This window comes from Saccostrea cucullata, unplaced genomic scaffold (assembly GCF_032062105.1).
Source record: "Saccostrea cucullata isolate Sc308-1 unplaced genomic scaffold, CSIRO_AGI_Scuc_v1 ctg571, whole genome shotgun sequence".
Classification (NCBI taxonomy): domain Eukaryota; kingdom Metazoa; phylum Mollusca; class Bivalvia; order Ostreida; family Ostreidae; genus Saccostrea; species Saccostrea cuccullata.
Genome location: NW_026932178.1, coordinates 204164 through 220387, shown reverse-complemented (window position 1 = coordinate 220387; position 16224 = coordinate 204164). Strand labels below are relative to the sequence as shown.

Genomic DNA, 16224 nt, shown 5'->3' with positions numbered 1-16224 from the left:
ATTATGTATATAAAATTGGCTCTGATCTTTAATAGTTCCATTGTATTTTAATCAAACCATACTAATATCAATATAATGGAATTGGCACCTCTTGGGAAACCAAATGAAAGGAGATAAATTATGCACTTTTCACTTGACTTAGAATTGATTCTGACCCACTTACTATCTGCATAGGTGTCATGTATTTTTTCACCAGAGATATTTCTGGTACTGAGGACCCAGGGCTGCCATACCATAGTAAGTGTACATCACAAGGTGTATAAAGGAATTCAGCATCGAGTGGAAGGTGCCAAACCCACCTAAAAATCATAACACACAAGATCAGGTAAAGGTACCAAATTCAAAGATAAATGATTTTAAGGACAAATACCTGAGATCAATAACAAATACTTGAGATCAAGGACAATTTTCTGTGACCCAAACAAATTCAAAATTGATTCTTATGCACAATAGTTATAGAGAAGGATAAATTTACAGAATTATCTTCTACAAATTTGACTCCAAACCACTAGGAGAAGGGCATAATTCCATGGTGAAAAACATGTAAAAATGAGGCCTGGTTAAACTTCTTCCTCATCACAAAGAAAACCTAAAAAATATTGTTTCAGTTTTATATTCAGATACTGAGTTGTTGTTTTTCATTCTGTTGTTGTAAAATCAATCTGGTATGATAGCAAATCTTCTAGAAGTACAAGCTGAAGTTAGAACAGAACTTACTGTGTCAAAAAGTTCAATAAATTTAGAAAAATAAAACATCCAACAGACTTTCAGCATCTAAAAATAAACAAAAGCTCCATTATAACATGAGTTATAGCTTCTGGTATTAGTTATTGTCAGTCAAAAGTGTATTAAATGACGAGGCCATGGGCAGGGCTTAAAAATGTTATTGACATGAAATTTTGTATTTTAAGTTAATATTTTGCAGACAACATATACAAATATGAGTGAAACATATATACCAAAAGTAGAAGACATTGATTATTGTCATGGAACAATCTTATCTAGGTTTGATTATCTAAGTTTGGTTTCATTGCCATTTCAGTTTCCAATATGTTTTGCATACACATATGCCTTGGTGTTTTATTACCCGCCTGCAGTAAGTCTTATTAAGTATATTTCAAGAATTTGATACCTTGATTTTCTTAACGCCTAGATCTCTCTATGAGAAATATATTGCTGAAAATCAGGAATAATTCTAAACTTTGAATGAACTCAATTTTATAACTCCAAAGTTTTTTTTTTTTTTTTTGAAAAATTAAGTAGGTAGGTTTTCAGTTGTTTTTTGCTTTGTTTGTTTGTTTTTTAATGTCCCTCTTAAGACTTTTTCATTCGCAATCCATCACAAGTTAAATGCACTACCGACTGGGCTATCCAGGCTCATACCCATGGCTCCAACCATTACACATGTACAAGAAACATAAATATGACAACATTAAAAGAATGTACAATAAGAATATTGTTTAAGAAGCTAAATTTTCATATGACCTTTTCAAGGTAAGCAAAATAACGATTTCCGTTTATCATGTTTATATTAAAAAAGCAGCTGTCAATTATATCGAAAAACCTGGACTTTAATTTGTCGTAGGGAATGGTTGTTTATAGCGTTGAAAAATCGTGCGTTTTAAGCTGTAGATTTTAATGAAATCGTGTGATTTCAAATTGTCCTAAAATACCTTGGAATTTTTAAGTATCCACATCTGATAAACACCACTTTTTGAATATAAGATAAACAATATTATATATTAAGTACTCTTGACGTTTCTTCTTCACTACTGTTCATATCTTAATGAGGAGTAAAGAAAGAGGCTTGGTTGTACATTTACTGTAAACCACTTGTATCTTTGTTTGTAACGATGATTTCGACTTTACAGAAAAGCACAACGACCTAGCACTTCGATCTTGGTCCATATGCTCTTTCTGAAATATATCTATAGATCTACCTTATGAAAGGACTCTTGTACTGAAAGATATGGAGATAACAAACAGTACTTAAGATCAAAAGTCCATAAAACAATGACAAAGCAGGAGCAGTGCAAACACGGACCTCTGCAACTTGAGAGGTGGGATCAGGTGTTTTGAACTATCCCCTGCCAACCGATCACACCCGCCGTGTGCTCCTTGTCATGTTCGGCAAATAACCTAAAAATCTGTTGTCTGAGAGTATCATAATTATAAAGTATTTTACGGCATGTAAAATTGTAAAAATTTGGTAAATTGTATCATAAAAATAATTTACAACTGGTTCAAATACGTTGAACGTTCCAACAAAATAACCTGTTTATAAATTTGATTGAATTATGAAGAAGAAAATGCTGAATGCAGTTACATTAAAATGAGTTATTGCCCGTTGCGTAATCTTTGAAGATAGTGTAATGATTAAGGAAGAAAATATATATTTGAAAAATAATTTTGCTTAACAGTATTTTTATTCACAATTTTTGAAAAGCGATTTTCCTGTTGACAATTTTTTTTATATTGGGTATGGATTAAAATTTTTACAAAAGTTTTTGCAAAATCCTTTGAGGAGGATATAATCGAGACAGGTGTTACGGTACTATAAAACGAAAGTAGATGCGATGGGATTTTCTGTAATGCTTTATATATGTGATTTTTAAATTAGAATACAGAATTTCAAATAAAACATACACATGTAGGTAAATTTACTCGCCATTGATGTTAACTTAAGGTATATACCAGAATATAAATTTACGGTAAATCATTGTCAGTGAAACAGCTATACAACGTATATCAGAGTCAGTCTATGTGGGACTTTGTCAGGAAGTGGGAACCCCCCAACTAGAGGCCATGAGGAGAGATGTGGAAAACATCAAAGATATGGTGGAAAATCAAGTGAAAACAAAAGGTGAGGAAAGTGTAATGGTGAGTGGAAGTCACAAAGAAGGATTTAGATTGAAAACATCAGATTTAGACATTATGTCGTGGCCAAATGATCACTGTGTAATCTGGGAATTTTCTCAGTCTCGGTATTACAACACACACAGAAAAACACTTATCCTCTGTGACTCTTCTCATAGTCCACCAGGATTTACTTTGTTATATTTACTAGCATCAAGCATGGACAGGGAGATTCAGAGAGCCTGTGTTAGAATGAACAACAGAAATTTTGTATCTAGTTCTAAGTACAGACAGATCATGTGTTCATTATCACTTCTCTCCACTCAACATGGACCCTGTGTCAGTGGAACACTCGGAACAACAGAATATGATCAAGCCCACTGTTTTGCTTGCGACTTTTGGCCTCCATCTGCCTCCTCATGGATAGACAGATGTCACTCATGGCCCCCGGCTCATATTGTTGATAATATAGTAAAACATGGATGCCACTTTGTAGCAGTTGGAAATAAGCTAGGAAGTTATGACGATCATGAATGGAGAATTTCATTCTCTGTGGCAGAACAAAAACTAGTGTGTGCAATGAGCCACTGTCAATTCTTAACTTATGGCTTGCTTAAATTGTTCTTAACAGAAATAATTAACAATGGACTCAGTGATTATGATAAATTACTGTGTTCCTATCACATGAAGACATCAGTTTTCTGGGTGATTCAACAAAAGATATTGTGTCATTGGTGTCCCAATAATCTTCTTGGGGGTTTCTGGGCCTGTTTTAAACTCATCCTCAAATGGGTGTATGAGGGGGTCTGTCCTAACTTTTTCATTCCAGATAACAACATGTTTCTTAGTAAAATCTATGGTGACAAACAAAATCAATTATTTGATAGACTTTGTGGGTTATATGAAAAGGGTTTAGCATTCCTGATACTACACAGTTCTTCAGTAAGATCTTATCTTTTAAATCTCCTTCATAACCCCAGACTCTCCATCTATACAGATGAGCATACTCTGATTTCTGAAGCTGAGTTTGATAAAAACCTATTCAAAGTCGAAATAGACGAACAAGACACAGTTTGTTATCAATCGGACATACAAAGGTGTATGAGATATCTACATTCAATAGAACAGATAATAGGTTTTTCCCTCTTTACACATTATGAAGTAATGATGCTTCAGAAATTAACAGCTACTGTCCTTCAGAACAGTGCTTTTATGTTACAAATGGAAACTTACACACATAAAAATAAACTGAGGTATAGAGCTGACAAAATCTCCTGTCATATGCTGAAATTAGCAGCGAAGTTTGGTTATATTACTGACATGCTGTACGTAGCCTTGTATCATTACAGGACACTTAAATTTATTGAGGTTTTATCTATTATAGAGATGATTAAGGTCAAATTAGCACAGCCATATGTGATGTATATGAGTAACGTAGATACAGAGATGTACACTGAGGCTGTAGGCGGGCAGTCCTGGTCTATAAAAATGAGAAATGCTGTCGCAAGGTATATCAGACTTGACGATGAAATCCATTACATAAATGAATTGATACCAGAACAACAGTCTGCTCTTCAGAATGACATGTCTATATTATTTGTACCACCGTTTGTACTGTTATACATGCTAGAAATTTTGTGCTACAGACAAGTAGACACAATGAGAGTACAAACAGCTCTAGATGATCTTCAGACCCTAGTTCACTATGATGACGGACACCTTATACCTACATCATACAAAGACATATCGTGGCAGATTCTGGGAATCTGTCAACAGGTGACAGGAAACCTCCAGTCTGCTCTATACTCATATCAACAATCTCTCAGACAAGAACCATACCACAATATACAAACAGCTACAACAAAGAGAATACAGGAAGTTTGTTGATTGAAACCCGTAATCAACAAATTTTCAGACATGTGTAGGAGTTCTCCTTGTATGATTTTGCTCATTTACATATTTCTTCTAATTTCATATTTTCAATTTAATGACATTGGCCGGAATTCATAAAACTTTTGAATATATTCTCAAATTAAGAAAACATTTAAGTTACGTATTTTTTAACCTAACTTTCCTACGATTTACTTAAATGAGGTAGAAACTCTTATGTGTTAAAGTTAATTAGAACGTAAAGTTAAAAAAGTTTCTTCAGGAGGTGTCTTAAGTAGATAAGAAATGATTAAGATTTCTTTATCAATAAAAAATTATGATTATCTGAAAAAAGTCTTGTCTTTCAGTAAAAAAAGACCATGCTTTAACATCTAGTTATAAATTCTTTTTAACTTTGGTAATTTGTGTACTAGTAAGATGCAAATGTGAAATGTTTTGGCAAAGCTGTACATATCAATTGTGATGTAATACACATCGCTTTGATGTCTCCATCACAAAAGAGTACTCTTTTTGTTCGGGACTGTCCATGTATAGTAAAAAAATTTTCGGGCAGCAATTTTCGTTTTTTACTCATTCTGTATTCCAGCATATATCAAAGTCAGATATGAGGTAATTAAATTAACAGGAATATACATCAGATATATTGTTTCCAGGATTGACCTCATAAGTACTATTTTTAGGAGGTCAGAGGTCAAATAAGTGCAAGAATTTCATCAATTTTTTCCAACACTTTTCAATATTCCTATTAAAATTTCACAAAATGGATGCTAAAATAGAAATTTCTGCATATACTCTCAAGAGGGTATCAGAACTGCAATATCTCTGCACCATTTTAGTTCAAATATTTTTCTAATGACTTTTAAGTGGTTGCTAAGTAACATTTTAAATTTTTTGGCTATATACATTGTATATTTGTATTGCTCCTTCTTGACACCTTTGTATATTCCATGATTTGTTAGAAAGATCTCAAGCAAAATAATTTAAAGGACATTATTGAATTAATTATTGAACTTGACACTTTTGAACTTATGGGGTCAAGGTCATGAATGATTACCGATCTATAAATATGTTAAATAGAACTGGACTTTCTTTTCATTTCTGTCAAAGAGTAACTGTTTTAACTGTTATATAGCCCTAAAAATTTCAGAACTTTGATTGGAATTGCGCAGAAAAAGACTGCAATCAATCAAGAGTGCTTTTTCATAAATTGTTTTCAGATATGAGTTCAAAGTTGAATATGATCACTTCATCAAAATGATATTTTCTGCACATACTAAGAAAATGCTTTTTTATACAAATAAATTGATTTGGTAGCTAAGTAAAGCTACCTCAGGTAGGTAAATAAAGCTAAGTAGGTAAATATAGTGATTGTACCAGACCTCCATTCTGATGAGTCATTAGTACATTTTGTTTTCATTTGAACGTGAATACATTCTTAACGTAGGTCGTGGGTTTGCTGACACCGTTAAAGCTGGATACGCAATTTATATGATTTGAGCGACTTTCTTGTGCACATCTAATTATGGCATCACAATGAAAAAGAAAAGTTCAGTACATTATCTAGCTATAATATTTGGTGGAATTGGTAGTTTAGTGTAATATCATTTGTAGAACATACTGAAGTAATCGATTATAATGAAGGCTCATTTCGATTTGAATGACACTTGAAGCACAAGAAAGTGTTATATCTGGTGTTATTAATTGATATTCTCGGGCCTATCGACTATGAAGCCTCAGATGTTTCAGAGTATATCAATACCAAATGGGCATAAGTTCAACTGAACTTTTTTCGCCATAAACTTTTTAGATAGTTTAAAAGAAAACAAATAACGTAAAGGTGATATATAGTTTATATTACTTTATGCTAACATTATATAAATACGGAGATCTTATTTTCGAGAAGTCGTGTTTAACGCACCATCGGTCAAATTGACCAGCACGGTAGTGAAGGATTTAACTTGCTTGTGGACATAAATACTTTGCATGTTTACATAATTACGTTGCATGTTTACATAATTTATCTTGCATGTATTGGGAAGAAATATGCCACCATACTGAAAGATAGAAGAAAAATCGCGAACAAAGCGACATTAAAACCATCGCAATTTTTTGCCAATTTACAGTATTTTTCTAAAATGGGTTGCTCATGAGGAAACATTGTGAGTGCAAGTAATACAACGATGTCTTAATTCATGAATTAAACATCGTTGTATTACTTGCACTCATATCTGGTCGCTAAGAGTAAAAATCTGTAATATTTTGAAATAATTAAACAAATGTGGATGTAAAAATGTGTTGCTTTTCATGAGTTCAAATTTGCCGCTCAATAATACAACGGTAAAATGGGAAGTGATGAGAAGCGAGGAAAGGTAAAATCTAGTACATAGCCACGATGTTAGTTTACATGAGGTAAGATCGTGCTACTGTTTTAAGTTAAAGGCATATGGAGATAACGAACAGAATTCAATATCAAAGTCCACAAAACAATGCAAAATAGGAGCAAACAAAACACGGACCCCCGAAACATCAGAGGTGGGATCGGGTGCCATGGAGGAGTGAGCATCCCCTGCTGACCGGTCACGCCCGCCGTGTGTTCCTTGTCGTGATCGGGAAATAACGAAAAATCCTTCATCAATTCAATGTATAAATAAAAAACTAACAATTAGTATGAAATACGTCAGTCCGTATTTAACTGATATATTTTATTTGCTGACAAGGTCATTGTATCGAGTATAGAACTTACGAAGTGATAACTTTAAACGAGACTCCTGCTGTTTGTTTCGTCACCTTCTTTGTCAATAATTTACCTCGTTTTAGAAATTTTTCATACGTAGAATATGCTCTTGTGTATCGAATCAACTAAGATATATACACTGCGTATGCAGGTGATAAAGGATTGTTGCTGCATAAGTGAGGGAAGTTGACGATAGAAAAGTTAAAGTCATCACGTTTATCATATATAGCTTTGTTCTTAGATGACCATTTATAAACTTTAAACAATACAGAACGGAGCAATCATGTTCTGCATTACACCGACAATCTTTTTGTCTGTTTAGGCAATACTACAGATGTACAGGTATTGTCTGAATTGAACTTCATAAGAATCCAACACTTTTCCTCAACAAACCATCATCTTATATTATGTAATGACAAATTCCCAACCTTTAATCAAAATTCTGTAGTTATCGTCAGCTTTCAGGTCAAAAGAATTCAAAAAACTATCTGAACCTCACTAATTCACTCTGGATTAAAAAATATTCTACGTCTCATTTCAGGTATTGACTGTTTTCTTTTATTGCCCTGCCACATGACATCAAATTTTACTATAGTCCCATAAAACACGAAACAAAGTTAATTATTGTTTAGTTACTGTAGCCAAATATTGATATTTATGAAATAAAGATCAAAATAATTTTAAATTATGATTACAACAATCTTAACTTAAATTAACGAGGCCCGATCTAGTTGGACTGTGCATACGTTTTAACGCAGCGTCAACTCAGGCACGTCACAGTACCCTTGACTGCAGGTACAGTTGAACACAATAACGTCACAATTAAAATGACGTCAAATTGCGCCAAAATGTTTCGCTGATCTTGCATACCTGGTAACTCTATAGACTGTGCATGTTGAAAGCTGGTATTTCTATTATTTACATGTTTTATTTAAAATATTTTTTTTAAAATTGATAAACAACTTTGGAACATGATTTATTTTGAGTTATCAATTTCTTGGTACATATTCATAAATTTTTCCTTGTTTTATTTCAATTTATGAGTTAAAAAAACAAACTCTGCAACCAAAAGTAAACGATTTTAGTCTTCCTCCCTGAACATGTTGAAGTGTTTATACATAACCTTATTTATTGAGGACTTAAATATGCATGGATAAGCTTGATTTCAAAACAATCAGTCTATGAATCATTTAAATGCAGCCCCGAAATATTTTATTTTTCTATATATTACATGATATTAGTAAAATTCGTCATTTGTTGCTTTTTACCCCCTCCCCCTTTTTATTCTACGTATAAAAACGTCGCGTGTGAAGGAAAAAAGAGAAAATTATTTCAAAGTGTAAGAATTATTTATTTTTTTTAGAAACTAATACAGTATTGCAATCGTTTGTTGATGTTCTGTACACCCATGGCGACTTATTTCATATCTAGTTGCATAAAATAAGTCCTAATTTTGTGCTTTGATACGCTCCCTTCTGACTGCAATAAAGGATACCTTCAATTTTCTTTTCATTTTTTATAAGAAGAAAGACAATTGCATGATATATGTGAAAAACAAAACATTTCATCATGTATTTTTTTTTAAATTGTCAATTTCTTTGTTAATTGGAGAGTTTTACTATGTAATTGTGTATAAAATTACAAAAAATGGTCCATATCTTGACAGTGCCCCCATTTGACTACAATAAAGGCAAGGTAATAAAATTTCATTCTAATTTTTCTAAGCATAATACATACAAAAATATTTCCAAAAATTAAAAATTTTTATCATTCCGTTTTCGTAATTTTCAACTAGATCGGGCCTCGTTAAATATGAGATCTAGATTTAGGTTGTCGAAACATTAGCACATGTATAGGCGCTAGATCACTTCTTCGCCGCCATATTGAATGCATTGTTGCAATTGATGAAATGGGAGTTGGTCATAAAACCTATTTATGTGGATGTTAAAATATCAGAGGAAGTTGAGATGCTTACGAAATCGGAAGGTAATGACTGAGGGACGATGTTACGATGATGGATTTTTTGTGGCTTTGTCGATTTCTCGACGTGATTCAGATAGGCTGTTTACGGAAGATGGGTTCTCAGTCTCGCTAGGCCTCCTTGATAGTGGACAGCTTTGCTCTATTATGACTTGCTCTTGATTCGAAAATAATTCAAATTTTATTATGTTTGTAAAAAGATCTATCATATCTAATTACTTTGTAAACAATAAAACAAAGCATCTTTTTTTAAGTGTATTTATACGCCAATTATATACAATCAAGCAATCGCAACTTCTAGGGCCTTTCCGACTAGCGGAAAAACGACCTCGAATGTATATGGTAGCCGCCATGACAACCCTCCTTTTTCATGATCTTGGAAATAAATGCATGGAGACCTTATATCTGTGGAATATGGAGTTTAACTTTTTTCAGTGTAATGATATTACCTAAAATATATTATAGAAGGGACTTCTAACTCCCCCTATCCTACATTTGACTAAACAGGAAATGTATAATTTTTTAACATCCGGCGATGTTAATACATTCGAGGTTGTTTTTCCGATCTCTGACGGAAAGACCCGAGATGATGCGATTGACATGCAAGTTGACATATATATTTATAATTGGTATCGGAAACACGTGGTGTTGTTTGTTTACGTGTTTAGGAAGTATTTATAGTATCTAAGATTTGATTGGATTTTAACGATTGATATGGGTTCAAATGAAATCGTGCGGAACAGGTAGTTTACCTGTGTCCAGGTATTAAGAATTAGAAGTTATTCGAGGTTTCGCTGCGCTTAGTGTAACAAGTAAGAAGTCGAATAGATGTCTCGGCAAAAAACAGATTTCTTGGCCCAATACCGGGAGGAAGATGAGTCTCTAGACGAAACTCTACTACAAGAAACCGCTGGTGAACGGAAAACCACTCGCAAGACGGCTAATTCTGCGGAGACCTCTGGACATTCTAGCCCCCGTGTAAGTGCGGACTTGGCCGATACATTCAACCTGTTCAAGTCATACCTGGACAACAAACTAGATACTCTCAAAGAGGAACTCTCCACGGGTAACGACATCGAAAATTTAACAAAAACCATTAAAAAAGAGGTCTCTGTAAAATTCAAGAGTGAAGGGAACAAAATTCAGTTTAACTTTAATACTGAAATATTGGGTGATTTGAATAAACTTAAAAAGCGCATTTCAGATTCTTCCACATTGAGCATCGTTACAGAGCTCATTTCCAAGGTCACTAAACGTAACAAGCTCATCAGGATCGCCGATAAATCTCCGGCCGGGTGGTCGACAGTCCGTGAGTATGAAAGTGATGATTTGGCGTCCGACTCTGAGGACAAAAAACGTCTACTTCAAGCTGAAAACCGAGCATTACGAGCTATCAAGGAAAAACGCCGTTTTCAGCCATACTCCAAGTCTGGTTCTGCAACAACCTCGCTACCTGATGGTAGGTCTGGTGGTTCTGGCCGTAATTTTCGTCCCTACAAGCGTAAGGAGGCCTCTCCATACGACATGTGCTACAACTGCCATAAGCTCGGCCATTGGAAATCCACATGCACTGTACCAGCCAGAACCAACAACTCAAGCACAAGCTCGTCAACGCAGTGATTATGAGAATCAGTATGTATATTTCGTTGATGAATCTAATTTTACTGATCAGTTCGAATCATTTGTACAGCAAGTAAATTATTTTGAAAATTTACCTGATATTGGTAAAGGGGTGAAAGGCAGTTTACGCAAACATTTTGAGCTTTGGAAGTCCATAAGCACTAATGAGTTCATATTAGATACTATCAAAAATGGTTATGTTATTCCTTTTGTTACAGTACCACCAGGCATGAGACTGAATAATAACAAATCTGCAATAAAAAACCAACATTTTGTTGATCAGTCTGTTTCAGATATCTTCTTGAGAGCGGCTGCGTACAAGAGGTTCCTTTTCAGCCACATGTGGTCAGTCCACTAAGTGTTGCAGAAAATAAAGGGTCTGGTAAAAAGAGACTTATTCTGGATTTGAGTCAATTGAATTATTTTTTAGACAAAAGAAAAGTAAAGTTTGAAGACCGGCGTATTGCTTTGGATTTTTTCAATAAAGATTGTTTTCTGTTTAAATTTGATCTAAAGTCAGGCTATCACCACATAGATATTCGTAAAAGTCAGATTACTTTCCTTTCATTCAGTTGGAAAGATAAGTTTTATTGTTTCAATGTTTTACCTTTTGGTCTAACTTCTGCACCTTATATTTTTACCAAGTGTCTAAGACCCATCGTGAAGTACTGGAGAAGCTGCGGAATTGACATTGTTTTGTATCTGGACGACGGTCTTGGTTTTGGTAAAGATTTACAAACGTGTGTTAAAGCATCAAATTTAGTTCGAGACTTTAGAAAAAGCAGGTTTGCTAATTAATATTGAAAAGTCTATTTTTCAGCCTCTCCAGTGTTTGGAGTGGTTAGGGTTGGTATGGGATACCAGTGTATTTTCTCTACGTATACCTGAAAGACGACTTTCTGATGCGCAGAACTCGATAGAATTTCTTATTGATAGATTTCCTAACTTTACAGCTCGAGATCTCGCAAAAGCGGCTGGGAAAGTTATTTCCATGTCACCAGTTGTTGGTAATGTAACAAGTTTGATGACCAGACACATTTATTTAGCTATAGAGAGCAGGAGTCATTGGGATTGTTTAATCAGTTTTTTATTTCCAGAAGCAGTAAAATAAGAGTTGCAGTTCTGGAAGGAAAATCTTGATAAGTTGAATCAGAAACTGTTAGTTAAAGACTCGTTACCAATAACGCTTGTGTTTTCAGATGCCAGTGACGTTGCAGCTGGTGCATATACTGTAGAAGCTGACGAAAAGGTTTTTCATAAAACTTGGTCATTGAATGAATCTGTTATGAGCTCCACGTGGAGAGAACTTAAAGCTATACAGTTAGCTTTAGAGTCATTTGCCAGTTCATTTATTGGAAAGAGTTTCCTTTGGCATACTGACAATCAAAATTGTGTAAAAATTGTACAACGAGGTAGCACTAAATTACAATTACAAGATTTAGCTTTAAACATTTTTTCTAAATATGTTGAAAATTCTATTTCGTTGAAAATTTGTTGGATACCTAGAAACGAAAACACAAAAGCAGATAATTTGTCTAATTTAGTCGATTATGAAGATTGGCAAACAACTCAAGAGTTTTTTAGTTTTGTTGACCAAATGTGGGGTCCTCATACTGTTGATAGATTTGCAAGTGTATATAACACAAAGTTAACGAGGTTTAACTCCCATTTTTGGTACCCGGAGACTGAAGCAGTTGATGCTTTTACCCAAAACTGGTGTTTTGAAAATAATTGGTTAGTACCACCTATTTGTCTTGTGAGTAAAGCTATAAAACATGTAATAGCGTGTAAATGTGTGGGTACATTAATTGTTCCAAAATGGCCGTCTGCAGCATTTTGGACGTTACTGTTTGATGAAAATATGAAGTCTAAACAGTGTGTATTTTATGTTTTGGAATTTTCTCCATATCAGAATATTTTTATGCATGGCAAAAATTTGAACAGCCTGTTTGGCTCGGACAGCTTTAATTCCAGAGTATTAGCTGTAAGACTCAGCGGAGTCTGATAGACATGGCCTTATAAGGCATGGTCTGTGTACATATTAATGTTTGAATTTATTTTGTGTTTATTATGACAAGGCCAAGTTTATGGCAATGTCAAGTTTTATTATTAGATTGACATGGCCCTTACTTAGAATGCATTTCTTTTTAAGCTAGCATGGTCAGGAATGGAAAGACAAGGTCCTGCTTATCGACAAGGTCTACTGCGACAAGGCTTGGGTTTCCAAGCATGGTCGGTAATATGAATTTTATTTTAGTTTTGCAGATGTTTTCAAAACTGGAAATTGGATTTCGTTATGGAGAACCTCTCATCCCTCCTTACAATCGCTGGCAAAGAAACTTCCGGATTTAATCATGAATTCCAAGGCTGAAAACACAAGAAAAACGTACGGATATGCCTTCAATAAATTTCGTAAGTGGTGTTTTACACATGATATTTCATATCTTCCTTCAACGGATTTCCATGTATCGTTATACTTAACAAGTCTCAGTAATACATGTAGCAGTGCAGGGACAATTGACGAGGCTTTTTATGCAATTAGGTGGGCGCATATATTGGCTGGATTTCCTAATCCCTGTTCATCCGAACTTACTATTTCAGCCAGAGAGGGATGCCATAGAACTATCGGGAAACAGTTGATAAATAAAAAAGAACCTATTACCTCCAATATACTGAAACAATTGTGTGCTCTTTACGGAGGTGAATTGTGATCTTTGTTAGATATTAGAATATGTTGCTTATTAAGTTATGCTGGTTTTTTAAGATTTACAGAACTTGTTCATTTGAAAAGATCAGATATATGTTTTTATGACTCTTACTATTCAGAAAAGCAAAACAGATCGTTATAAAGAGGGGAGCAATGTAGTTGTGTCATGTACGAATGAAATTACATGTCCTGTGAGAATGACCAGAAGATATCTCAGTCTAGCAAACATTAACGACCAATCTAATGAATATTTGTTTAGATCTATCACTTACTGTAAAAATTCTAACACATACATATTAAGAGGAGAAAAGTGCTTGTCATATACAAGGGCTAGAGAGATTCTTCTGGATGCACTCGCATTATTGGGTTTAGATAGAACTGAGTTTGGTCTGCATAGTCTTCGCGCTGGCGGGGCTACTGCAGCGGCCAACCATGGTGTTTGTGATAGACTATTTAAAAAACATGGCCGGTGGAAATCTGAGACTGCTAAAGATGGATATGTGTCAGAAAATCTTAGACAGCTACTGTCAGTTACGAAAAATTTGGGTATATAAAGTGTGGGTTTTTGCTTCTGTATTTATTGGTCGAAGTCTGTTGCACAGACGCAGGCGATGCCGTTCCTAAACATGTGTTGGAGTTTTGAATTTATAAATAATTTATGTTCGGTTGAACTGGTGAATTAGAACATAAATATATTTATAATTGGTATCGAAAACACGTGGTGTTGTTTGTTTACGTGTTTAGGAAGTATTTATAGTATCTAAGATTTGATTGGATTTTAACGATTGATATGAGTTCAAATGAGTTCAAATGAAATCGTGCGGAACAGGTAGTTTACCTGTGTCCAGGTATTAAGAATTAGAAGTTATTCGAGGTTTCGCTGCGCTTAGTTAGTCCCCGCCCACCCACACTACTTTATAATATATATATCTGATATGATTTAATATTTTTGTTTTTTATTTTGTAGAATGTTGTTTCAAAGAAGAATATTTAATTTGTAACATTTATGTGTAATAAATGTCTGTTGCACAGACGCAGGCGATGCCGTTCCTAAACATGTGTTGGACTTATGAATTTATAAATAATTTATGTTCGGTTGAACTTGTTGAATAAGAACATAATTGACTTTTCAGTAGTACTTCAAAAGAGAAATATACATATCATAAGTATTACCAAGAAAGTTACAAGATGTACTTTTGTAGTGTTTATCATAGAGAAAACAACTCGAAACAGGAAAAAAAATGAGCTTAAGTTTATGCAGATGTACAATATGTACCTTCCGACCATGTCTGAATACTAAATGGCCCATTTCATTCTGATCACTCGTAATTTTCCTGCGTACATGTAAAGATTGTATTGCAGAGCCTAAAAATATTTTCTATCAATTTTGCTACTACCAACCCAAGAAATGTCTTCAAGTTAAGGTCTGACGATGCGTTCCTCAAACATCTGTTATGTATATCTTCGTAATGTTTGAAAAATATTCAATTTTGAATTACCCTCTTATTCCTAAATCAGTTTTAGTGATTTTCTTAAATATCTTCAAGTCCTCGACTATTGAAGATGCACACAAAGAATAAAAAAAATGGTGGTCTTCTTTTCGACACTACAGATTTATCTTGTCCCCAATCCTCTTCTTCATCAATTATCTTCTGTGTAGTCGTCATCCATCGTTTCTTTTTTAAAGGAAATTTTGGTTTGATAAAAAAGCTCACCATATTTGGCAATACAAGATTAAAGTTATGAGATTTTTTAAAAGTGAAATGAGCTAACCAAATGCATTGCAAGGACCTAATTTTGTTAAATGAACCAACATAGGCAAAATATTCAGCCTCCGCATCCAGCTAGTATCAATATTCTTCGTTATATACAGTATTTCCAAGATCATCATCAGCAGGCAAAAAGATTAAAGTAGCATAACTAGCATTTAACTACTTAAACTCAGAATTGAATTAATGGCATTAGAAAATCAATGTTTCATGAAGTTTCAGTAAACGATTTAAAATTATTAAGATTATGAAATAAAGGCCTTACATATCTTTTAACTGCAATGCAGAAATATCTATACATGTATCTATTATGTCATATTTTCATGAATATTCAAAAACAATCATCCGAAATATTTTACAGTTAATCCACTGAAGTTGATTTTTTTTATAGTTTCATAAAAAGAACAGTTATTTTGAAGTATTTGTAAGGATTTTGATCTGTGAGAAAGAATTCATTCAGCTACAAGCATATTTTACTGCATAATCAAATATTGCTTGACCTGTTTAATGCTCATCGAGAATTTGTGTCACATGTTAAATGTAATTATATTGCTTTGAAAAGACATAATATTCTCTAAACTCTGTGATTCGATTTTTCAGTCTGAATATGCACTTAAAGAAACATTTATTTAAGGAAATATTCCAACATAGACCTAAATATTGATGAT

At 33.9% G+C, this 16224-nt stretch overlaps 3 protein-coding genes across 3 annotated transcripts in view; 2 read left to right on the top strand and 1 right to left on the bottom strand.

Annotated features, from left to right (window-relative positions):
- The window catches only part of LOC134234595 (elongation of very long chain fatty acids protein 7-like), a 216358-nt gene that overhangs the window by 22342 nt on the left and 177792 nt on the right, over positions 1-16224 (bottom strand). The gene's annotated exons all lie outside the window — the stretch shown is intronic.
- Positions 2014-4743, top strand: LOC134234584 (uncharacterized). Its single transcript, XM_062716662.1, has 2 exons — positions 2014-2060; positions 2727-4743. The coding sequence occupies exons 1-2, from the start codon at positions 2014-2016 to the stop codon at positions 4741-4743; spliced, it is 2064 nt and encodes a 687-aa protein (XP_062572646.1).
- LOC134234596 (uncharacterized) lies at positions 10079-11080 on the top strand. The gene has a single exon (XM_062716671.1). It carries the CDS (start codon positions 10289-10291, stop codon positions 11078-11080), a length of 792 nt encoding a protein of 263 aa, XP_062572655.1. The 5' UTR covers positions 10079-10288.

Bases quoted from the DNA above. Each gene is read 5' to 3' on its own strand.
- LOC134234584 (XM_062716662.1), top strand. From the start codon at position 2,014: ATGACAAAGCAGGAGCAGTGCAAACACGGACCTCTGCAACTTGAGAG. The intron at 2,061-2,726 runs GTGGGATCAGGT...AATCATTGTCAG, and splicing joins GGACCTCTGCAACTTGAGAG to TGAAACAGCTATACAACGTA.
- LOC134234596 (XM_062716671.1), top strand. From the start codon at position 10,289: ATGTCTCGGCAAAAAACAGATTTCTTGGCCCAATACCGGGAGGAAGAT.